This window comes from Micropterus dolomieu, linkage group LG02 (assembly GCF_021292245.1).
Source record: "Micropterus dolomieu isolate WLL.071019.BEF.003 ecotype Adirondacks linkage group LG02, ASM2129224v1, whole genome shotgun sequence".
Lineage (NCBI taxonomy): Eukaryota > Metazoa > Chordata > Actinopteri > Centrarchiformes > Centrarchidae > Micropterus > Micropterus dolomieu.
In genome coordinates this window covers 19593161-19619146 of record NC_060151.1, presented here as the reverse complement: position 1 = coordinate 19619146, position 25986 = coordinate 19593161, and the positions used below count along the sequence as shown (strand labels likewise).

Genomic DNA, 25986 nt, shown 5'->3' with positions numbered 1-25986 from the left:
AATTAATCGAGATGTATCATTGGGCACCTGAAACACAGCTTAAATGGCATTCCACTTGAAGTGGGATTTGGTGCGTTGTGGTGCTGGAGAGTATAGCAAACTTAAGACTGTATGAAGAATGTAATCTTTAGGCCAGCTGTGGGGCAAACAACAAAGATAGAAGAGTTTCTGAGTGGCAGGACTAACAAAAACCTGTTGTTATCCTGTATCCTCAGTCAGTTGAATCAATACCAGCACCTGTCACATGTTAGTCCCAGGCAGCCATATCGTGTCTTTCCCCTGAGGGGCATTCATGTTAAATGGTTTTTGTGAAATGATAGCTAGATAAACCCAGAACTGTTAATTGGTTTCTACAACCACTTAGGAGTGTAGAGTCCGGCCGGTCTACCCTGTTTCCCCTGCACTGCAATTCAGGGTGGGGTGGGAAGTTGGAGTGTGGGTGATGTGTGTGTGTGTGTGTGTGTGTGTGTGTGTGTGTGTGTGTGTGTTGGGGGGGGGGGAGGTCTGATTAAATGGATTCCAGTTCTCCTCTTTGATCAGGGCTGGTGAAGAATAACAAGCAGAGGGCTGGCCTGAAAAGCAGACCCAGAGACTAAGCCACGTGAGAGCTCAGCCAAATGCTGAGGAAAGACAGGGAAAGAAGAAAAAGATGGGGGGGGGGGGGGGGGGGGGGGGGGGGGGGGGATGTGAGAGAGGGAGAAAGACAGACAGGAGAGGGAACGTGCATGTGGGGAGGGGGTAGCCAGCGATAGCAATCAGACAATGCCACCTGCGAGTGTCTGTCTATGTCTAGGGGACTAGTCAGACTGTGAGTAGCGAGTACAGAAAACACGGCTAGAATTAGATAGAAACTGACTTTCTCTGTGGACTGCAACTGTGTACACACATGCAGGCCCAGTGGCCCACAAGCATACAGCTCATGTACAAATAGACACACTGATACATAAGCACATATACACACACACACACACACAAAGGCCTTGTTGAAGCTTTATCCTTAGTATATCCAAATTCGGTGCTCTTAGTGTAAGGTTGTAGTACATAATAAAACAGTACCCGGAAGAACACAGTCAGTGAAACAGCATCTCACTGCTGACAGAGGAAATTAGCCCACCCACACTGCACAATCTGATGGAAAATATGCATTGTGCGATTTTTGTCACAGCAATGAAAGTTACAACAAACAGCAAGCGAGAAAATAAGAGTTATCTGCTCACACCATCTCTGAATGTTGAATACGGTGTCAGAAACAAATCGGAATAATTCTGACAATCCCCTGAACATAAGATGTTCTGTCTCAAGGGAGACATGCAGCCAAATCAGTCCTGAATAAATGCATAGAAATGAGTGTAGCATTAGAATAAAAATGAGCAATTGAGCTATTACTTACAATTAAACGCTGCTAAAATGTCCTCATGAAGTAAGCTAATTACAGTTATGAATAAAAAGATAATAGAATCAGCTCTGGCAGGCAAGGTTGCATTCTTCACCTGTATTCCAAGGAGAAACGTGTAAGCTCGGTACCATTGTAGATCCATTTGAATTCTAGGGGCCAGCTGCCCTCTGCCATGCAGGTTAGGACCAGGCGGTTCCCCTCCAGGTGAACCTGGGTCTGAGGAGGCTCCATCTTAAAATAAGGTGGGACATCATCTACTGGAAAGAGAGAAAGAAGAAAGAGAGAAAAGTGAGAATGAGCAGTAAAGACATAGGAAAAGACAGGGAAAGAGAGGGAAAGAAAGAAACAAAGAGAAGCAGTGAGATGGGGTAGTTGGTAAAAAAGGCAATGATTCAGTAACCCCTGTGAGCAGACACACAGCACAATTCCAGCAATTCACAGGAAATGAGGACTCAGAACAAGCTATTTCCATTTTTCTTCTGCACTGATTGGGAACTTGAAGGTCAACAGAGAAGCCTGCCAAAAAGCACATGGAATAAGTTGTTACTGCAAAAGCAGCTTGCTCTTTTATTTCATTTGAAAATGCGTTGGCAAAGAGGTAGAAGAGCAATTTGTGCAGCAGAGGAAGTGTAAATGAACACTTCCATACCTCTAGATCAGTAAAAGAGGGTGGGGAGAGAGACGGGGAGACAGAGAGAGGAGGGAAGGGGGAACGGGCAGAAAGCAGATGGAGAAAAATACACACAAGAGATTGCACACAAAAATGAACACAAACAAGTAGGATGATAAGAGAGTGTGAAACTAGGAAGCCGTGGTGTTGGGGGGTGGTAGGGGCTGGTTTAGAAAACACATAGTTTCCCAGCCTTAAACCCCCTTCTCTGACAGGATGAGTTATGCTCTGTGCCTCCCTTCATTTATCTTTATAGTTCCCTAATGCAGCCAGATTATACACGCCCCATCCGCAACACTGCACACAGCCAGTGCAGCCACAGAAAGCCTTTAAGGTGATACGCAAGGTCCAGGGCTGAGCTTGGAGACAAAGTGCTTTCATTTGAGCTGATGAAAAAGGCATGATCAGACCTATTGATCTGTCTGCCTCGCCAGCCACAGGCGACACTGAGCCGATTGTGCCAGTGTTTGTGGCGGGCTAATTAAAGTCTGTATTAATAGTTGCAGTAAGCCGCCAAGGCCTGGAGCACGCCTGGTTATAGGTCTACCACACTAGCTGACTCACTCTCATGGCTGATTACTGGAGTCTCTCTCTCTCTCTCTCTCTCTCTCTCCACATCCATAGGCAAGTTCACGCCCAAGATTTATGGTGGTAAATGCAGAGGACGGTGTGGTAGAACTGGGTGAATGCGAGGGCAGCCTCACAGAGCTGGGAAGGGGACATAGAAAAATGAACCTGATTGAAACTGTAAATAAAAGAATGACTGTGCACCTCTGTGTTTCACACAAGCGGTCATGTGTACACTGTGTGCATTCACACAACACAGATAACAGGACACACATGTACACACCAGTGCACACAATACCCATCCAAAAGCTTCAGCTTACTCCCCTATCTATAACCCACAAATACTCATAAAAGGAAGCTAACAAACAACAGCCATCTCAAAACCAGCCGTTATATGTTCCCCGTTTGGTAACAACAATACTCCACAACCTGGCTAATCTGTTCTTTTTTCTCCCTTGCATGGTCTTCTTCAAAACAAACACTGTCAAAACCAACGAGCCCTTGAAACTGATCCCTGTCTGAGTCCAAATTGTGGAGCCATCCCTGTTTATCCCCAGGCACTAGATGCTGGAGTGGTGGCTTTGCTGTAATTCCATCCACTAGTAAATGCATTCGCACTTGACACACACGCACACACACACACACGCACACACACTGTACACACACAATCCCAAAACATTCACTTATGCCTGAAAAAAAACCCACACATAGAACAACACCCAGCCACTTTCAGCTGGTTCAGGGGCTTGGTGGCAATGTGCACTTAGCAATGTGCACAACAAGCCACCATTAGAGACCTTCACATGCCAAACCCAGTCACAGATTGATCGTCTGAGGCAAGGAATATGCATAATACTAAGTTACTGATGTGAAAATGGGGAATGGGGAATTGATTGCACTGTAATTACCACCGTGGTTACCTGTTTTAGTGCCATTCATGTGTTCACATTTGTTTCTGCCTCAAATTACCCATTGTGTTGAGCCCTGATTATGAATACCTGAACACTGGCTATCTGCATTTCAAAACACAGTTACGAAGTGCTTTACAAAACAAGATAAAAAGAAACAAAGCTAGCCCGCGCGAGAGAAAAGTCATTGTTTAACATCTCTTAAAGTGCAGAATCAACATCCAGTTTCATGCTGCTAAACCCAAGAAAAGATTGCTCTCCATGTTCACTCTGTCTTCTCTTTGAGAACTCAAATGACAGCTGACTGCCAACAGTTCTTGCTGCTGAAGGAAGATAGGACCACTGATAAACCGCTGCACACTGGGCTCTGGGATCTAATGAGTTTCCAAAAGAGAACCTCTTGTCTGACCCTAATTCTCCTCTTTCTCTTTATCACTGTGCTTTTGACCTTTTTAGTGAACCGCTGACGACAAATGCAGGTGATACATTTATTTCTGTGGTAGACACTGCATGTGTTTTAAAGCAACTACAAGGAGTTTTTAACTGGTTAGGAAACAGTTTCAATTTGAAGGCTTAGTGTGTAATATTTAGACATATTGACAGAAATGCAATTTAGTATAACTTATTTTTAGTGATGTATAAAGACATTACGTAATAAATCGTTATATTTTTATTACCTTAGAATGAGCTATTTCTATCTACATACACCACGGGTCCACTTGCATGGACGACATGTTGCGCCGCCATGTTTCTCTCTCTTCAGAGGGCATTTCGTCACTACTTTGAATACGTACGAAGACGAAAAACAAGTAACATTAGTAGTAGTGCTAGTGGTATTGGTCTATTAGAAGTAAAAAAAGGTGTTTTTTGTTCATATACTCTGATAATGCTAATCCAACACATCATCTGAGTAGCGTCCATGTTTATTCCACATTCCAACTAAAGAGCACATGAACAGCAATTCGAATCGTAAATATCAAACATGGGCGAGTCGGGCCCAAAATTGGCTAAATTATCCTCCGTGCAGCAAGCATTAGTTGTATGCTTTCTTGTAACCCATGTATGAATGGAACTAAACAAGTTAACCTTGTTTCACCATTGTCATATTACAGTTGTTAATCTTACATAGCCACAAAGTGATGTATCACCTCATCGCTATACAACCTGCAAACATCTTGTAGTGTGTAGTTGCTTTGAGTATGGTTCCTTTGTTTCTTCTGTTTGAGTTTTTGTTTGAGCAGATAAATACTGTGAAAATGTATTTATTATTATTATTTATTATTTATTATTTCTTTGGTACATGTGTATGTCAACGTGGGAGCGTCTATTTTTGCCCATGTAAATTACATGTGCGCAAATACAGTAGTACAACACTATGTTAAGTATGCTGCTGTCACTATTGTATTAGGTTGATGTGTTTCTCATTTTAGAGCACTGTGACTTCATGCAACAGAAGCGTACTGTACATGACAAACATACAGTGCATGTGTACAGACACACATGCCTCTAAACACAATATACAAAAAAGGGACTACAGACTCAACTTAATGACTGGAGGACATGTGTCCATCGGAGTGCGGCTGACTGGCTGTACTGTGTCAAGGTAAAGCTGACATCTTTTGTGGAAGAGACAGGGATGGAGGGAGGAAGAAAAGGAAGAGCACTGGCCAAGAAGAACTGTCACCTCTCCCATTCCAGTGATGAACAAAGGGACAGCGGTGGGTTTGGCAGGTGCATGGCAGTGCCTGCTGCAGGCTTTCACTTCAGTTAGAAAGCTAGAGGGCAGTCCTTCTGGACCAGGTAATCCTGCAGCACTATGAGCACAGATAAAAGCCAACCAAAACGGGTCAGCAGATCCAGGGAAGACCAAAAACTGGCATGGGAGGACTAGGATGGCTTTAATGTGGCTGCTGTGCAGAGGAGCTGCCCCCAACAGTCAAGCTGCACGACCACAGAACATTCACCACAGATATAAAAACACCTTATTCTAACCTGACAGCTGAGGTTGAATGGTGGCATGGCTCCAGCCTGGTCCCCTGCTGCATACACAGAATTTTAATGGCGGTGAGACAAAGACCACAGGCACTGGGGCAGCTTTATAAACCAAGGCCCATTGTGCTGGCATGCACTCACACAGACGGTGTTCACATTCGACTTTTGTCTTGTATTTTTTCTTGTGCTTATTTTGCGCCTCACCTCCTTACCCCTATTCCAATCCAGCAGCAGGAAGCTCTCGGTTTAATCCTCAGGCACCTGTGTTTGAGCCTATGTAACCACATCCTATCTGGCACTCTGTACAACTGTATCACTGATATGCAGTGATAAAGTGGAGCACCTGCCTATAGAAACATTTGGAGGTCTACTCCTTTGCTATTCACTCAAACTTTCTCCATTTCTAAGTCAGCCTAGAGACACGTACTATACACATAAGTTCCCTGCTCCATCAACCACCTCCAGTCTACCTCATGGTGCATCATGTCATCCAGGAAATTTAGAGCTGTCATTTAGCCTCTCCAATTGGCCTTTAACGTGCGAGATGGGTCATGGTTAGCCTCTCTGATGGGGTTATGCAACAGTCACGGTAGTGACCTCAGCCTAGTAATGGGTTGGTGAAAGGGTGTGGGTTGTGGGGTTGGTGGAAGGGGGTTAAAAGCATCTTAAAAGCTGATGAAACCCCTCCCTTATAGATAGATACACACATGCATTGGGTTGAATTCATTTGTTGCTTTACAATTTGAAATGAGATGTTTTCCAACACCCCACTCATACCCTCACCTCATGAAAACACGGCCCATACTGAAGGTCAGGCTGATCCGTCACTGCTGTCACTGGGACAACAGTCACCCCGCCGATTTACACTCCATCACATAGGTGAGTCAGAAAGCATGCGGACACAAAGGGAGAAGAAACAGAGCCTACTAGAAAAGACAGAGGAGGAAGAGAGAGTGACGGTGAAACAGATGGTGAGACAAATACAGGGCTTAATGATAAAAACAAAGAGAGATTGAGAAGCAATGTAGAGGCAGAATGAGGTGAGGGACTGAGCGGGTAGAAAGAGAAGTGAAAAGACAGGTGGGGGTGTCCTCCAACACTAGGCAGCAAGGTGAAGCGACCCATTACAGCCAAAGCCAAACAAGCAGGCCAGGCCTGAAAGACATGGATTGGAGATGGAGAGCCTCCATCTACCCCTACATTCATTTAGACAAATGGCCCATAGATCAGCATCTGCATGCTGCATGTGAGTGCCAGTCCATCACAGCTCCCCCTCATATTTATAGGCTCTAGAACATGTTTCTGCACCATTCAGTACTATGCATTGTATAAGACCCCTTGGTATCTATGTTGTGGCGATCAAGATACCAGTATCATCATATAATCATATAGTCATGCTCAGAGGAAAAGATGAAGTAGGAATGTGAATTTTCATGTTAAGCTGTTTACAATGTTTTTCTTTTTGATGATCCGTCTGCTTTGATGTTGCAGAAAAAGTCCTCAGGTCTCTGCAGATGAAATACTGCCTGCATTCTAGCTGTGTTCAGTGGATCGCCACGGGTTAATTGATGTGTAATTGATGTGATTAATTGAGGTGTAATGTACCGTGGTGACGTGTCTGGGATCCCACTTGCTGTGTGTGTGCGTGTGTGTGTGTGTGTGTGTGTTTAGGCGTGCCTGTGCGCCTAGCTGATGCTACAGCAACACAATTAGAAGCAATAGCATCCAGCCAACAAATGGAGATTTAATTAGGAGTGAAGACGGAGCGGGAGGCCAGTCAATGGGCAGCAGATTGAATTATCTGGACACACACTCCAGCAGGCAGCACAGACAAATTCACAGTTGCACACATACTCAAACACACAGCCTTTCTGTTTGGAATTCTTCCCTGTTTGCCTCGCTGCTCCTCTGAGTGCCTTCCTCTACCTTTCTGCCATGCTCTGCCTGTCTCGAACTATCTTTTTATTTTTGATTCCATCTTCTTTTTTCTCTTCCCATCTTAGGTTTCTATTCTCTTTTCCCTGCCACAATAACAGTTTCCTCTCTGTGTGTTGTGGCAGTCTCCCTTTCTTGGCGGACTTGATCTCTTCCAGTACAGTAGTATTCATACGCTCTCTCCCTGCCCTCTCATCAGTTGTCATCTCTCTCTCTCTCTCACACACTTTCTCTCCGCGCCCCTTCCTTCTAGTTCTCTATCGAGAAGTCTCTGCATCTTTTTCTGCCTCTCTGCATCACTCCTTACTTTCACTTCTTACTTTCTATCTTCCTCCATCCTCTTGCCCTGTTCTCCCCGTCTCTTTAGCACTCTGTTTCTGAGTCACTAGCAGTATATTGTATGGTGTACCATGGGACGTGTCTGTGATATCCAGGAGCCTAATTAGCAAGTCCAGCTCCTGGCAGTGAACACGGTACGCAGAGGAGCACAGGCACAAGGCCCGGCGTCAATTAATGAGACCTCACACACCCACAGCCTCCATTACACGCCCTCTGCAGCATCAAGTCTCTAGTCAGCTGTGTCTTGTCCGATGAACAGTGGGGAAACCACAGCTGAACAACTGTGGCTAGATGTAAGAAAGTTATGTCATTAATCACCAAGGGATAGTCATAGCCTTGTAAAAGATAATGCAGGGATTCTCATCTGACTTTGAGGCACTCAAATAAGATTTATTTCTCGTAGCAGCGAGCTGTGAGCATATTCTTGGAACCAATACTTCAATAACTTGGAAATGTAAGCCAGACACTATGGCAATTTCTTTCTTTCTAAGGAGAAGATATACGAAATTGTTTTTGTGTTACGGAAGCGAGATTTGGAGAGCTCCTATGAGTAGAACACAATAGGAAATGATCCAGGTTTCCCACCCGTTGTAGTGTTTGTGTGTGTGTGTGTGTGTGTGTGACTGACATCACAGTACTATTTCCCAGGTGTGACAGACAGCTTTGGAAGAAGAAGTAAGGTTTTTGAGCACCGGATCACATACACGTCTCTCTCTGATTTTCCTCTTTTCTCTTTTCACCAGGGAGAAGGGAGATGGTAGTGGGTGGGGGAGAAAATAGGTACAAATTTTCACTTGATCTTTGTGAGAGCTAATTGACATTGTTTGAAAAAAAAAAAAACGAGAAAGCAACACAAACCAGTTAAACGACAGTAAGTGGAAGAAATAGCAAATAAAAAAACAACAACGAGAGCAGCATCGGGAATAGGAGGCGGGCAGCTTTTCTCAAGGCATGAGAAGGTTGGAAATAGGCCTAAGTGAATTTAGAAAGTAGGGCAAAGACTAATGGAGGAAAATAAACAAACGCGCTGAAATGTGAATTCCACAGGGCCCCGGGTCATTAGAGTTAATACTGCGCGCTATGCCATCTGCCGCGATTGTTTACACTAGCCTGGATAATTAGATCCTAATTAGTAGATGGTATGGTGGGGGGAACATTATTTCACACGCATTGAGATGGAGATGATCAGATGCACCTGCAGTGCTGCCTGTCCATCCTGGGACCTCTGTGGATATCTCCATGAAGATGTAACTATCAAACAACCTCATTTAATTGCTTGATGCACCAGACAGAATCCGGATCTTTCCCTCCCACTATTTTCATATAGATTTGGAGGAGAGTCGTCTTTGCTCCTGACATTATGAAAACCTGTCTGCTCCCTGTTCTTCTTTATCCTTCATACTGTATGTGTGTGTGCTGGTGTGTGAATACGTTCATCCTCATCTGTTTGTGTCTGTGTGTCTTTTAGATACAGACACCAGAATATTATCAGACAAAATGCATAGACTCAAACTGCCATATCCCATCCGTGCTTTTCTCCCCAGCCCCTTTGAATTTCGGAACTGGAGAGATACCACTGGCATGCTAATAGTGTTTTGCTAGGTGCAAGGTATCAGGGTGCCTGCCATTGTAATATATGCGTGTGGTATGGCTGGTGATTGTGATTCCTCTCAGTGTGGCAGAGTGCATGGACGCCAGGCAGTGAGTGGCAGGGGCTGGCAGTAAATGCTAATGGCAGAGAGCAGCTGACATAGAAAAGAATTATTATCTCCCTTCATTACATTTACATGGCATGCCAGTCTGTCTCACTTCCTTCCTCTGGGCCCAGGCATGAACAGCAATCGGTGTTGTCAATGATTTATTTACCTGTTTTGTAGAAGACAAACACTTCTTTGGTGCCAATAGATCATCCAGTCAGGGACTGGGATCTCAGGAGCTTCTCAAATTGACAATACGTCACACAGATTTGATTAAATGTGAGCAACAGCAGAGTGAAGAGTGTATGGAGGACAAAATGGATGTTTTTCTAATTTTGGTAGAGGTGATGTGCAGGAGGATCATCCCCTTTGTGAGCATGGCAGCCTGTGGGAACACAGGGTCCCTGTTCCTAATTGAGACCTCTGGAGTGTGAGAGCAGACAGGATGGAGCTTGTCTCATCACTGCCTCTCACAACCACATTACAGAGAGGCCCTATGACCACTATTTTCTCCCATCATCCATGCCAGACCACCAAGTCCCACTCTGTGATGGTGTGATAGCTACCCCATCACCCTCGAATCACTTCCTTCAGATGAAACCTCAAAGCTGCCAGCCTCCTACCCAACATCCCATCAGGCCACATGTCTGACCTCGGAGGCATCCACACAGACAGAAGAGACTTCTTTGCCAGTTCCTGTCTTCCCCCCAACACCCCCAGCAGGAGGAAAGACAGGAGAGGAGTTCTGTGGCATTGTGTGAAGACAGGCAGCCAGCACTGCGCCAGCAGGCAGACAAAGATCTGAACGCCCTGACATTATGCTAATGGCAGCGTTTGGCTGGTTCTTACATGACTTCACACCACATTGCTCATCTCAATTATCAGATACAGTAACGGGTACGGAGTGAGAAGCCTGGAACTTGAACAAAGCGGGAAACATTCTCAGTCAGAGATACTAATTGTTGTGCTCTCCCCACATGATCCGTTAGGATGGTTTAGTGCGAGAAACCTCTTATGTGAAAACTATGAAATTATGCATTCTTAAGAATGAAATGAATGTTTAATGATTAGACATCACCAGAACATGTATATTTCTCTTGATTATTTAAGTACACTACTTAGGATAACAAAGTGGATGATCTGTCTTCTTTATTGTTCTATATATTTGTTATATACATACAATCAAACACTCAATGCACTTAATCATCCTTCTCCTTCTAAAATCCTTGTCATCTGTTCACCTAATGATAATTGTAACAAGCAAACATTTCCAAGATTGTGTCATTTTGATCTAAAAACTGCAAGAAAACCGTACCCCTTGTTAAGTAGTTATCCTAACACCGGCACAAGCATCAGCTTGGAGCCCTCTGTCAACAATGCTATCTAATATATGAGGTTAATGATGTTTTTCTAATTGTATTCTTAAGCTTACACTCAAGCTAATATTTCTCCCAATGTTGCTGTAGTGATGTTGGCAGTGTTGTTTTCTTCCATATGGGTCAAGGGCAAAGAATAAGAACCTTGCTAATCCAGATTCAAACCCTCAGGTCTCTTAACCCCAACAAGTCTTATGCAAGAGCATGTGAAGTATGGAAAGCTGCAAATAAGTTTTGAATTTATGAAAGTAAAAACCAAGGTTAGCTGTATTTTTCAACTTCTTATACATATGCAGTAGTTCTTTCTATATAAAAAAAGGGAATTACAACCACAGCAATTTTAGTCTTCACGCAATGTCACGTATATTCTGGAGGTTATCGTTAGAAATTACATAAATTTAAATAGGAACACCATCTTCCATCAGGTTAATGTATTCAGAGAATTTTTTCCCCGCAGTGTTATTGAAATGTTCCCACCACTGCTCTTAACACACCAGTGTAAAAAAAAAAAAAAAGCTTGTTAGTCATTTTCTGAACTTTCTCCGCCTCTAAGGACCTACAAAGTGGAGGCATTGACTGTTGTTGGCTGCAATCACACACTGAAATATGTGCAAATGATCAAGTGGATATGGCATACTGTTGCTGGTGCCCAAGCAACGCCATAAGTGATTTGAAGGCTTAATGTGGCCATCCATACCACACAGAGTTATAGCCTGTGATTTGCATCATAAACGTCTGTTAAATTTCCACTTTTGGAAATGCATATCACTAAATGACAACCTTACAGGGAGCCCGATGGGGGAGGAGTAACACTTTTTTCACGTTTGTATTTTCCACCCATGATGGGACCTAATTCCATATAACTACATCTATAAGCCGTGCATAAATACACATCAAATATCATTTTTTCAAGCCTCATAATCCCTGGATAATCTTTATCTACAATATGAGCAGCACTAAATTGGAGGGAAGATTCACAAATGAACATATTTACATCAGTCCCATTAGTGAGACACTGAGGAGATACTGCTTAGAGATCTGTTGCTGCTTTGAAATGCCTGTAGGCACTTAAGAATTTTATTAGAAGCACTTTAACGCTCACCATGCCATGGTAAGTAATGTGCTTTAATACACATATAATGCAGTGGATTACAACTCTGGATATTAATAAATCATCTGTTTTATTTATTACTGCTCTTTTACTATAGGGAGTAAATGACATGTTTAATCTCTTTCATGGATTCAAGGGCTTTTTGTGCATTCCTACAAATGTGTGTGGATATGTGTGTGTGTGTGTGTGTGTGTGTGTGTGGTGTGCGTGCATGTGTGTGTGTATATAAAATGACTGAGTATCACTGCAAGTGTCTGCTTACTTGTTGACGTTTACATACAACAAATGCAGATGTTTGTGAGTGTAAAGTCGGTGTTAACTTGTGTCTTCACATGTGAGTGTACATGTATAATTATTTATATGTGGATACATGCTTGTAAATGTGTGTGTGCGTGTGAGTCTCTCTAGTGAGTTGATCCATGTAAATTTGAATTCTTCATCAGATAAAAGAGACGTGCATGTACTCCACAGTGGCTTAATGACAGGCTGATCAAAGCAAATCAGGTTCCTGGCTGAGTTGAGGGGGATCATTAGCGATGGGTCAACAGGGCATCATTAGCCAGCATGCTGCCCTTGCAGCATATTTACTCTGCTCTGAGTCTTATTATATGTGTGTATGTACCTGTGCATGTGTGTGGGTGCACGTGCCTGTATGGGATCATCAAATGCATCCATATTGCTCTCTGATCTCTGCACAGTGTGTGGGAGGAACATGGGTCTCTCCTGTGGCCCATTTCCCCACAGACAAATGCCGCTCCAGCGGTGAGAGCTAGCCTCATCTATTTTACCTCCTGCCTCCATCAACTCACTTTCCATCTATTACGACCCAACAGGCTGATCTTCATGGCTGAAGCTCATTGTAAAACCCTAGTCTTGCTGATTCAATAGGCTCTAGAGGGTTCTGACAATGACCAATTCACTCATGACTATTATTCATCACAAAACCTTTCCAGCTCTCCAATAAAATCCACCACCCACCTTTCCTACTCTGTTTGGTATGCTGTAACAATCCATCACTTCCAAATGCTGTGCTACCAAACGTACCATGCACACACAAACACACACACATATACACGCACATCACTTTTCTCTTACAACTCCACAGAACAAACTCCTTCACACCTCAGAAATTACTATTTCAGTGCAGGGCTAGTCCTTCTCTCAGCAGTTTCACATAAATTCTTACTCTCTTTACAAACATTCCCTCCTGGCTCCCTTTTACCATCCACCCTTCTCAACCGCAAACGCTCTTTTCCACTGCCAACTGTCTGTCTCTCTCCCTTCCTCTCTCACCTCCAGATGCCACCCATCCACTGCCTCCATGCCTGACTGCTTTGACAGGCCTGAGATTCAAGCAGTGGGGATTTGATCCCTATGTGGAGTGGAGTTCTGGCAGTGGGGTCCACTCTCCAACCGCTGGACGCAGAGCCCTGAGCCACTGATTAAAAAGTCATGAAGGCTTTTAGGGGCATGCAGGGCTGCAGTTTCCAGGTCTTCTGTGGATTGGCTGCCTGAAAATAGTCTTTGTGTTCCTGAGACAACAGTAGAATATTCAGAAGGGGATGCAGGTTAACAGAGCAGCAGTGCGTGGGCTACCTCCCCTGTGCTCTTAAGCAACATTCTGCCGGCCTATTGCTTACTCAGTTTAGATGAAACACCTACGGTCTACATGCACTGTACATCATTGGCCCCTATATGAGCATTTTGTCCAGGCATTATGAGTGTGACTACAACTCGTTTAAAGCGGTGGCATCCTCCTTTCATTTCAATCATGCCAGAATCAGCTTGTGCTAGGCGAGGGCCAAGTCAGGCCCTTTACACCTTACAACAAAACTTCTCTGTCATCCTCTGTGTACAGGTTCATACACAGAAACATCTGGCAGTAAATAGTGTATTGGTGCTTTCTTTGAAGATGAATACAGGGACTAATGAGAATGGCTGTGAGCTTGTAAATCATCCACCTGAGTAGCTGGCTTTCAAAAAATGTGGAACACAAATCAAGAAGGTTGCCATTTGTCTCATAATGACTGCAAGCACAGGTCGTATACAACAATACACATGTGAAACAAGACCTTAATGTGATGTGAAAAAAGCATTGGCCTCCCAGTCTTACCAACAGCAACCATCCATACCATTGTCACAAATAGCAGTCAGCCACTAATGGAATCAATAAAGCCTTGCAAATATTTACAGGACAAGAGAGCCTCAAGGCAATCAATTCCAATCTATAGGACGATGGAAGGTTCTACTGTGGCTATGTTTCAGGTTAGAAAAATCAATAAAGTCAGCTTTGGAAACAGAAGGGAAAAAAACGTATTGCACACGCACCACTCACTCTTTTACTCATACGCTCTCTCCTTCCTTCCATCATTCTGACCCTTGCGTTGCTTCCTCTTTTTTTCCAAGTTTGACATCGCTGGCTGCGCATCCCAGCAGGTGTCAGAAACCGCAGGGAATGCATCCAGAAAAGTAGTGGGAGACAGCATTTGAAGAAGGGAGAAGCTAGTGGATGTGACAGGCTGTTGAAAGCCTGGGAGATAACAGTATCTCCTTCTGGAAGTCTTAACAGGTAGAAAGGTAAAGTAGGGGGGAAAATGAAGGGGTGAGAGGGCCAGGCAAATTCTCTGGATAATAGGATATAAAAACAATGTTGCTCAGTTTCAGCATACATTCGCAGGTAACAATGAAGGCAGGCTGACTGACGGAAAGTGAAGCGTGGAAGCAGTGCAGAGAATAAGAAGTAGGGTATATTAAAAACAGATTGCTTCCATTTCTCTCAGGGGGCAGATTTTTTTTTATGCACAAGGTTGTAATCCCTAGTTTATGTTCTGTAGTAACTAGCTCAATAAAATACATCAACCCAGCACATAAAAAGTGAATAAAACAGAGTGTATAAAAGTGTGTCAGGGTGGCAGGAAGCTATAGAAGTCAAGACCGCCCAGAGTGATCGCTGATTTATTGATGCATTGATGCTTGATAGTGCATCAAGTTCAGCAACTTCTGATAAATAGGCAATAATTCCAGGCTTTTCTCTAGTAGGCAAGCAGTTACCAGGCCTCACGCAGCTCCCCGGTCTCCAGCCTAATGAGCAGGTAGTTGGGGGGAGAGTAAGAAAGAGGCTCTGTCCCTCTCTCTCTCTCTGTGATGCCACTTGCTGTGTTTTCGCTCTCTCATGCACAACGCTCCTAGAGAGAACAATCAGAGAGAGCTACAGCCTCTGCCAGCGGCTATCAGTGTCTCTTTAACAACTCCACCTTCCCTCTGTGGTAACATACATGTGGGAAAAACTCTGTGTGTGTGTGTGTGTGTGTTAAATAGCCACACAAAACCCCTCTGCTGGCCAGCTTTGGTATAAACAGACCATTACGAACAGCTTGAAGGCTTTACAAACAGTGGCTTACAACAAGTGTACGGTTAATAGCGGAGCCACATGTCACTGGACATATCACAGTGCATTCCACTGCCCCAGGGCTTGAAAACCCAAGAACGTGGTCGACTGCTTCATCACCCAAAGTGCCTGCCTCAATGTGTGTGTGTGTAACAATACAGATAAATCAGGCACACAAATCAACTATTCCACCATTGTTCATGTTTTACACTCTGTGCATCATGCAGATATAAATACTGCATGTTCCCCAATACATCAAAAAACAACTTTATCTTGATATGATAGATATTTCACAACGCAGCTCAATTAATTGACTGTTTCAACTGAGCTGTGGGCAAAATCCATAAAACAGATCAAACCGAAAATGCATCGGACAGAAACTGTGTGTTTTTGTGTGTGTGTGTGTGTGTGTGTGTGTGTGTGTGTGCATGCCTGTGTCTCTACAAGAGAGAGAGAAAAGAAGAGAGGGAGAGAGAAAGAGAGAGACTGACCACACAAACTTGAAGGCCCACTTGGCAAAGCATACGTGGTTGTGACTGCCAACTTACGAAAAATGTCAATTACTTGCTCTACATCTAAAACTTTTATGAAGGCTTCTAGGCTGTATCAAAGCCTTCCACTTCAGCGGCTCACTCGAAAATATTTTCTCTCAGAGAAAATCAGCTTTAATTATTGAAAGTGTGGCTTCAAGTTTATTAGTGTTTTTCAGGACTTCCTTCAAATAGCTGTCCAAGGTGCAATTGTGCATATCAAAATGATCTTATTGATTCTAACCTGCTTTCCTTGTTGCAAACAGACAGACTGTCAACAACTTCAGATCTTTTCCCTTCAGTGGAAGGCTTGTGATGCATTACAAAGACAACTGTTTGCAGACACACAGAAAACATGTAATAGCAGAAAACACAGATATGATTCTGGAAGGAAATGAGAAACAAACAGAGAAACTAGAGATAGGGGCACAAACCAAATCTTGCAAAATCTGCAGAAGAAACACAACAAAGGTTGAATATAAATTAATGTGAACAATTGTCGTCGCTGATGATCAAACATTGTAGTGGCAGGTGGTCTTGTTAATTGACCATATAGTAATCTCTATAAACAGATATCTGTATATGATTGCAGAATCTGTTGGCAAGAGGAAGAGTATGGTATTGTAAGCTCTCAAGTATTGATAAAATCGCCGCCCAGTGATGGCCAATGGATTCCATGGATACCATGTAGTGAATCAGACCTCCTGGCAGCACAAAGAAAGGACCCAGCCTCAGACTCCACAGCAAAGGCGTGTATATCCGTCAGCCCTGATCTTTCTACCTCCATAAGCAACACTGTTTTAATCCCGTCTGGATCAAAGGAGGCAGCAAGCTTTGCCTCCCTTTCATTAAGGACAAACAGAAGACTGTGTGAAAACCCTTCTTCTTCTCCATGACTGAACAGCCAGGTTTGATCAATTAATAGCAGTCCACTAGCTCTGGTCTAAGTGCACCTACTATAATCACTCTCCTCTGAAATATGGAAGATGAGGTGGTGGGACCAGAAACACACCAGCACAAACTTTCATCAAAACAGTCTTTGGTCTGGGAATCAGTCAAATTATACTGTGCTTTGTTATGTTCTGTTCCAGCAGAAAATCTACAGCCTGACAAGCACTGCCTCAGTACTTAAGTCCCATCGCTCAAAACATGAAAGTCTGAATGCTGGTGAAAGGACAGAATAGGGATCAGCCAGGCTGACGGAGTGGCTAAGTACAACTGGGCTGCTGTCTGATTTTGCCATTGTTGTTCACTGGTGGAACGTAATCTTCTTAATCACAAACTAAACCTGCAGAACAATTGACCCATTTTCATTTGCAGCTTCTTATCTTTGAATGCGTGCCCATATCTCATTTAGAAGTGTTAGAAATCCCTCTTCAATCTAGGTGATCTGTTCTCACCAACCTGCCTCCACATCCATTCCTCTAATCCACTCTGATCTAATCCAATGCATATCATCCAGAGAATGCCATGTTTATATACTTAGTACCCAGGTTCTGCTGTGCTGTGCTGTACTATGTGTGTTTAACACTGTTGGCATTCCTCACAAAAAGACTACTCATTACTTGCTCTTATATTATTTATTATATTTAATCCTTTCCTCACAAACTCCTGGTTCTTTTTGTACATCCACAAAATGACTGCTTGTATAAGTGCTTCTTCTCTTAACAGGTTAACTTCTATATCACAGCAGTGTAAGGCAGGCTGAACAGGCTGTTGGTTAATCACTGGATACAAATTTGTTTTTTTATATGTGCAGTTCTCACATCCAACTCCAGCAAAAGTAAGAATCTTTTTTTTTGGAAGGCATTTTGATTTGTACAAATTGGCTCATATCTCATGTGGCTAAAAGCAATCATATTTATTTGTGTCAAAATCACAGATGCAAGCTCACATTTAAAATTGGATTAAGAGGTTTAACCTCTAATGAGAAAAATCAAGTTGAACTTGAACTTTGTGCAGTGCTTGATCACACTAGTCTCAAAGAGCCACACACCCACATTTTAACACAACAAATGACTGGTTGCTTTTCAGTGTAATATGAAATCACTCACGACTTTGGCAAGTTTTCACCAGAGGGAGTTTGACATATTTCTTGCACACATTGCACAGGGGAAGAAATCATATGTCTTGTGATTTTATAACGTGGGTGAAAACAACCCACTGAGCTGAAAGGCTCCACATAGACCAATGTTAAGACTTTTGAAGACAGCGAAGGTTATGTTGCTGACTGTGGCATCATTACTGTGCATATATACAAGTGCAAATGAGATGCGCAGCCTCATTTTAAAAACAAGAATGTTTCCTACGAGGTCAGAGTCAGTGTTCAAATCAAAACAGAACTCTCCTACCCATATTTGCTGATGTAAATTTAATTTTGATAGTTGATAGATGTTACTATCACAGAGACTGGTGTGGAAAAGTTTGCACAAAGTATTTAATTACTGCAATTTTATAGTAAATATACCCAACTTTTAGTGTTTTGCACCTTAGGTGTTGAGCGTTGCTAATGCCTATGTTGAGATAAATAGATTTTGGATTAAACTAAAATGAGTTTTTAGACATACAACAACAAATGTAGTCATTTGTATGGGTAACTGTATTTCTTTTGCTGAAAGTAAGACAGTGATTTCTCAGTGATTTAAAAAAAAATGAGCGGGCAGTGTGTTCCCACGCATAAAAGTTGCTTACGTACAGGCCTGATTTATATAATCTGTGTTTGTGTTTGTGTGTACGTATTTATCAGTCTGACAGTCTACCTACACAGCAGAAGAAGGGTGTTACTGAAGGATGGTGATGGTGGCAGACTGTCTGCAGCTCAAAAAATCGGTCTTTTTCCCTTGACTAAATGCCAGTCAGCCTCCCTCTTTTTCCCACCTTTGCGCTCTCCCTTCCTCCATCTCTCTCTATGTCTCTCTCTCTCACTCTCTCTCTGCATCTCCTCTTAATAAAATGAGAAGGGATGGGCTCTTGTCAGCATTGAGCAACAGTGGCATGATTGTCAGCGTGAGCTGTCCTTCATTGCAGTGTGTCGGGCCAGACCCCTCCTGTCGGGCTGTCACCGTGGTGCGGGGATGAGATGCGAAAACTTCTGCGGATTTGTCGTGGGGGAAATAAAGCATGGCATCTGACTGATCTGACACCCTTATCTTCATGGTATCAGTTCCTTCACACATGGACACGTCAGCCAACTGGATCAAATATAAGTAACATACAAAAAATATATAAAAATAAAATAAAAATAAAAATATAAAGTACATCAAAGGCTGCCCATCTACTAGTCCATATAAAAATTAATTTGACATAAGCAGCTGATGTCAGGCCTGGGGAGTATCAGAGTGAGAGAAAGTGTGCATCGAGAGCTCTGACCTACATGAAACAGCTTCACTGAAGTTAAACAGTAGACTGGACAGTGCCAGAATGAACATCTCTCCTTTTCTCTATATGTCTTCCTTGCTTTCACACACTCTGCCAAGTTTAGAAATCTGAAATCATTACTGCCAAAATAAAAAAAAGGGATATCTAGAAGCAATACTCTACACCACAAAGTGTTATAAAGCACCAAATTGCACATCCCTTTTGTGATTTTTTTTAAAGGTGTCTGCTTAAGATTCTGCATGTCTTCTCTAGAGCATACATGTGTGGCCTCCACATGAAGCCAAATAGTGAATACAAGGTTTTTGTTTTTTTCCTCTTCACTCCCAGAGTGTCTGAGCTCTGCTCATGGAGTAAGTGTGGCGTAGACAGGAATGAAGCCACCAGCTGCTGACCTTTACTAGCATCACACAGCAGCGGGAAGTGCCTCGGTTTACCTGACTCCCATCTTGAAAACACCTAATCAAAAGGTCTCTAATGGGTTACCACCTGTGAGGAGCTATGTTTGTACGTGTGTTTGTCTATTTACTGATGTGTGTGTATTTATGTACTGGGTCAGTATGTGTGGATGTGTGTGTTTGCGCGTGTGCATAACTTTGGTGTACACATGCTCATATAATGTTTTGATTATATCATTTCAAGTCAACAAGGAAAAGAAAATTACCTCTTTGACCCACTTCAAAGTGGATGTGGGTTGTGCTGCAGAGTCCCTCAAAGTGAGTGCGAGTCAGTGGAATTTAACAAATCAAATCCGAGTTTCATGTTTATCCTTTAATTTGTAGCAACCACATGACTGTTCCAACCACTGCTGCATTTCAACACCACAACCACACTTTAAAAAAGTTGCAAAGGTCAGATGAGGTCATGGTCTGCCCACCACTAACTAAAATCCTCTGTTAGGCAGATTTAACGTTATTCTTTCATTATGGGATGCCGACATAATATTTATGGACATTAAATTGACAACTGGCTGTTGTCACAATATCAGCCTGAGTCTTGCCATTTTCCTCTCCAAACCTGTACATTTTCCTGCATACTAACTCAGTTGCCATTTCAGACCATCTCACTCCCTCCTGACCTGCTACACCCCTTTTCCTGTCATTCTCCATAACCTCACGGTCCCACCCACCTGCTCACCTGGCCCCACTTCTCTCATTTCCCATGCAGTATATATTCTGGCCTATTTCCACCTGCTCCCTGTCACATTGTCTTTTGACTGCCTGACCTACTGCCTCAATTGTGGACTCCTGCCATTTTTCCTGCTCCCAGCCAGGTTAAGTCTGCCTTTCTTTGTTTGCCTGCTTTATTCTTGATACTACAGACAGACAATCTTTAATCTCTATATTTCCTGCTGTTGGGTACAACCCATTGTTAATTAAGTCATTAAAAGTTGGAATACTTTTTTTAACCACATGAACTGATCTGTCATCCAATTACAGAATATCAAAATGAAAGGGAGAAACAGAGATTAGGCTATGTACTGTTTCTACATTCACTGTTACGTGTGTTAGTTATTTCTGCTTTGGGGTGAATTCTCCTTCAAGGTGTATTTGTGTTTAAGGCCAAAGTCTACTGGAGAAGAAAGCAAATTACACCAAATAAATCCCCTTCCCTTCAACCTAACCCTCTTCTTAGACCTTTTCCCCAGCAAAGGAATCCAACCCGCCTCGTGACTCGTACAGCAAACCACCTCAAAATCTCTCATAATCAGCACTGCTCCTTGACAGACTGTCTCCACGGCTGCTAAGTTGCCGTTCTGATGAAGCTGTGCCTCACATCAGTAAGGTGGGGTAACACTCTGAAAGTACCCGCTTATTGATCAGATCAATATCAGCCTAAGAAAGCAGGTATCTCTTGCTCTTTCCTCTGAGTCAGAGGAACTGTATCAAAGGTGGACAGAAAAGGGGAGGGAATTAAATAAAGAAAAGTACACGTAGAGAGAAGAGGAGAGCAGGAGGTTATGTGAACACTGAGTAAAAAGATCTCAACTGGGCTGGTGAAGGCGAAGGAGGGAAGCTGGGCTAAAATGGGTGAGGGTGGTGTGAGGGAGTGGCTTGGCTGCTATTATAGCTCCCGGGGAGTAGGAACTCAATCAGCGGCCAGGCGAGAGGCCCATTGTGCCAGGGTGTAATGGGAACTGTGAGATTTTATTAAGAGAGAGCAATTGCATGTGCTCCTCATCAGGGTTTCCATTGTGGCACTGGTGGTCACAATGACGTCTGGGGAAGACAGAAACAAGGTATTTACTGTCTCACATTCGGAAGAATAGACAGCCCCCAGAAATAGGGTTCCACTTTGACGTTAGGGGCTCTGTTGCCTATAATTGTCATGGCATCCTCTTTTTCAATCTGTTTCCTTACCCATTCCCCTCACGCTATTATTTCGTCAGCTCTCTGCCTTTCTTAGTTTGTCTCTTCTCTCTCAAGGTATTTCATTTCTTTGCTCTTTCATTTGTCTATGACTTTCCCCGACTCCTTCCGTCCGGCATTGTGATAGAACTACACTGCAGAAACTCAACCTTTGTGAGTTTTGTCTTTTTCAGTGATTGCATGCATAGCAAGCCTGTACTGTGGCTATTTAGAGGAGACAAGTGGAGGGAGTGGAGAGAAAGGAGTGGGAGGACAGCACTGTGAGAAGGTGTATCAGCTTCACTAGTGATGGACCCAACCATGTCTGTTTGATACTGTCAGAGTTTGTTTCTCCGGAACACAGACCATAAATACGGCAGAGAACTGTGTATTCATCTTCCCCTCGGTCAGTACAGATAATATAGGTAAAGGGCACGTTGTTGATTGCTCTGTGTTTGCGTACAGCTTCATGGGAGGAAAAGAATAGATTTTCTGTCTCTGTGGGTTAAATTATAATTCCCTCACTGCTGAGATTCCAGAGGCTACCATTAACTATGTCGCCGACTTCACTGCAGAAAAATGCCCGTCTTGTGTTCTGTTAAAGGACCATACTGGTTGTTTTGTGAAGTTTTTATTAAAGGAGCTGTATGTAAGTTTTTGATTTTAATAAATCAAATTTTCATTGCCTTAATGTCAATGGGCTCAAAACTCACTTAGAAATGAAGCACACGCCTGTTTTCTCCGTTGCTTGCATCAGCCTCTATTGTGCTTTTAATATGAGGTCTCCAGGTTGGATTCAGCCCTGTACGCGCTCCCGAGCCTCTCTCAGACTACAGCGACACGGCAGCTAATGATATGCAGTCCACTAATACCATAAAACAACCAGCTCACAGCAAAACACAGGCTCCACGTAAGGATACAAAGCAACAATAAAGGTTTATGTGCTGAAGCCCATCAGACCAAACAGGTTCAGATGATGTTGAGTAAGAACAAAGTGAGCATTAGTAAAGCTGGAGAAACACACCAACTAACGCCACCCATGTTACTATCCTGTGTACCACTGTTGATTTAGCTTGCAAGAAGCAAATGTGGAGCGATTTGTTTACTAATGTTAGCCTATAGTGATGTAGCCAGAGCAGCCAGCTAACGTTAATGCTACAGTAGCTCGGACCTGCTGCTGTTTTCTTTGTAACGTACAGTTTATGTTTATTGTGATTTTAGCAATACTCAGATACATAGCTTCTCCACCTCTCCGTCGCTGTAACTAACATGACCCACATAACATAAAACACTGCAACAAAACGGTCACAACAACCCAGAGGAAGAGCCATCCACTATCACTTGTTACAGTAAAGTTACTTACTGCGGTCTAACTGTTATAAAGTGTGACACAATCTCGTTATAATATCCGTTCCAGCTCACTGACCGTTTCATTATCATCCAATACACGTAGCTGTGCTGACATTGCTGAGCCTCCGGTGACAGATTCCCAGATAGTAAAAATGGTTACTGAAAAGCAGCAGGCGAGCTAACGATGTAGCACGTCGGCTAAATGCAATAAATGTAACGTTATCATGTAACGAGCATGGATTAGTTCAACCTGCAGTTGATAAAACTATTACTGTAACGCTGCAGTGGGAGTTTACCTGAGTTTCCAGCTCTGTCTGTTCTGCCTGTCTGTCTATAGCCGCTGTCACTATGTCTTTTTTTGGGAGTATTGTGCCGATATGCAGCTCGCTGTGCTAAATGAAAGGTACGGAGACGGTGTTGATCTGTCTCTGAGACAGGAACATCGAAGTAACAGAGCCTGAACATGTCTGGAGAAAAGCCACAGCCTGCATGCTGGTGTTCCTGCATTTATTGTGGTATTTCTGTATGAAAGTGGTAGTGTTTCGGATTATGCTCGCTCATGAGTTCAAGCGAGCACGCGTACGAGCACACACCTGGTTGCAATCTTAGAACCGCACCGCTAGTGGCCGCTCGAAACTACATAATGCCCCTTTAACTACATGTAAACTGTGATTTACATACTGCTGTTTTTAAACGGTTTTCAGCAACTAAGTTTTCACTACAGGACATTTTCAATACAGTACATTACCATGCAACAATTGGTAACTTTGACAAAAAATTCTAGTAAACCAAAGTCTGCCTAGAAAATACAAAATCAACAGTAAGGTGAAATATGCAACAAGTCCTCCAACTTAAACAACAAAACACGTTGTTTAGAACTGCCTTTCAGAACAACACACACAAGCGCTACAGATGTTCAGGACATGTAAGAACAAAGCTTTATCAATAAATCTTTAAACTGACTCACCATTGTCACTGACCAAATCAGTGACTTTTACCAGTGGTGCTCACCTTACTGATGACTGAAAGAGCCGTTCCAGCTCGGCTGTGATTCACAGTACATTACTTGCTCCATAAAAGCATATAAATAGATTGCAAACAATCTATTGTAATAATTGCTCAGCAGCCTATAATAATAGGCTGCTGAGCAATTATTACCCTAATGCTCTGTGCTAGTTTTGTAGTGAACTGAACTGAAGCTTAGACTAGCAACATACATATTATATTAGTGAACTGAAGACAGTCAGAATCAGTGCTGAACGTTCGATGGTTAAAACTGTGATGCGTTCACTTATGATGCAATGCAACCGCTTAGGAGAAAAACTGAACTACAAAGTCAATGTACTTTGTATACTGAATTGTTGTTTCAATCAGCAAAGTGATTTGTGATTTCTAGCTTGAATAAATGTTTTATGGAGTGATGCTCCTAACATGATGTTTCAGTCCCTTCCAAAACTGCTACAAAATGCTGCTGGAAAACAGGGAAACATTTAAGTTTGGGTTAAAATTACTACTTCATTAAAACTGGGGAAGGCAATGGTGGAGAACTAGCAAGAGACAGCTAGTTTTTGAAAGTAACCAACATAAAATATCCCACCCTGCCTTTAATGCCTTTCTCCAAAGCCACTCCCCCAAAACACCATTTTCATTTGCTAATATAAATATACAAAAAAAAATAAACTTGCTTAAGGTTAGTGAACAACTGTGGTCATAATTAAAAAAAAATACTTTCGCAAGGAAACAAGAAATGAATGGAGGTCTCACATGGCAAAGTCCTACGTTCTCCTCACACAGATTGTGCTGCTCTTTAATCACTTAACCTGACTTACTACTTTAGAGTCTCTAGACAAGATTCCCAATTACTATGGCCACTAAAAGGATTTGTCACTTGAACGTAAACATGCAACAGTTTGGGGCATTTGCTGAAACAACTGATGCTGTCGTTATTATGTTATGTGGTCCTTAAAAATCGTATTTTTAAAAACAGATTTTAATAGGCTGTTTTGTCATTTCTCATTGTGTCATTGTCTGTGAAATCAATGCACTTGTTTTAAAGTACTGTAAGGAGCCTTAATTACAGAAATCCATCAGTCAAGTTGAATCTTAGATTGCTGCAATTATCCAATCCAATTGTCAAATGTATTCTCTTGTTTTAAGAAAAAGCTGATTCTAACGTTACTAAAGGTGGACTTCGCATGCTGCCACGTCATCTGACAAATGAAATCCGAGTTTCATGTGAGATGATTTTTGATTGAATTGTGAGCCACTATCATCACTCTTTGTCCTGATCTGGCTCTGTCCTAATGAATTCAAACCTACTCCTCTCTGGTCCCAGCCACTACTGCCTCGCCATCATGGCCAATCTGATAAAGGGATGAGAGAGGATATCATGTGTTCCTCACACAAATCCTGCCTGTAATCCGTACATTGTTGTTGTTCTACTTCCCTCACTGTAATCTCCTCACAAGTCCATTTTGTCGCCCCCCCTCCCACTCCCCAAATCCACCAAATATATATAACACCCCGGTCAGCCACACTTTGGGGGAAACAAAGAAGATGATTAACTGAAAAAAAACTTGAGGAAGTACTTAGTTCTTTGTGAGAAAGGGTTGCTGATAGTGCTGGTATGTGACACAATACTGACACATTTGCTGGCCATCTGATATGGCAAAGGGCAGAAGGGGGATGGGGGTAGGATTACATCGTCCAACAGGGATGGGGACCAGCACAGGCCATATGTGGTCCAGTCCCTCATAATCCCATTTGACCACAACGCACTTAAAGTAGAAGACATCTAAGGAGTAGAGATCAGAGGGATGGAAAGACGTGTTTGAAATAAACGGATGACATGATGTTTAGGACAAATGTTACTTCAATCAACAGATTAAATCCCTACCTTAAGTCCATCAACGCAGTGGGTAACCCTGAACAAAGCCCTGCCAAATGTTGTTTTCTACATGATTGTTGCAACACCCCCCCCCCCCCCCCCCCCCCCCCCCCCCCC

At 42.8% G+C, this 25986-nt stretch overlaps 1 protein-coding gene across 2 annotated transcripts in view; it reads right to left on the bottom strand.

Moving 5' to 3' along the window:
* Positions 1-25986, bottom strand: part of sdk2a (sidekick cell adhesion molecule 2a) — an 84214-nt gene that overhangs the window by 35215 nt on the left and 23013 nt on the right. Inside the window, exon 1 of one of the 2 annotated variants that reach the window (XM_046042857.1) lies at positions 1491-1651. The exons of the other annotated variant lie outside the window; for it this stretch is intronic. Within the exon in view, the coding sequence (XP_045898813.1) occupies positions 1491-1627 (137 nt within the window). The 5' untranslated portion in view covers positions 1628-1651. Of the gene's footprint in view, positions 1-1490; positions 1652-25986 lie in introns of those variants that run through there. 2 annotated transcript variants of the gene reach the window in all.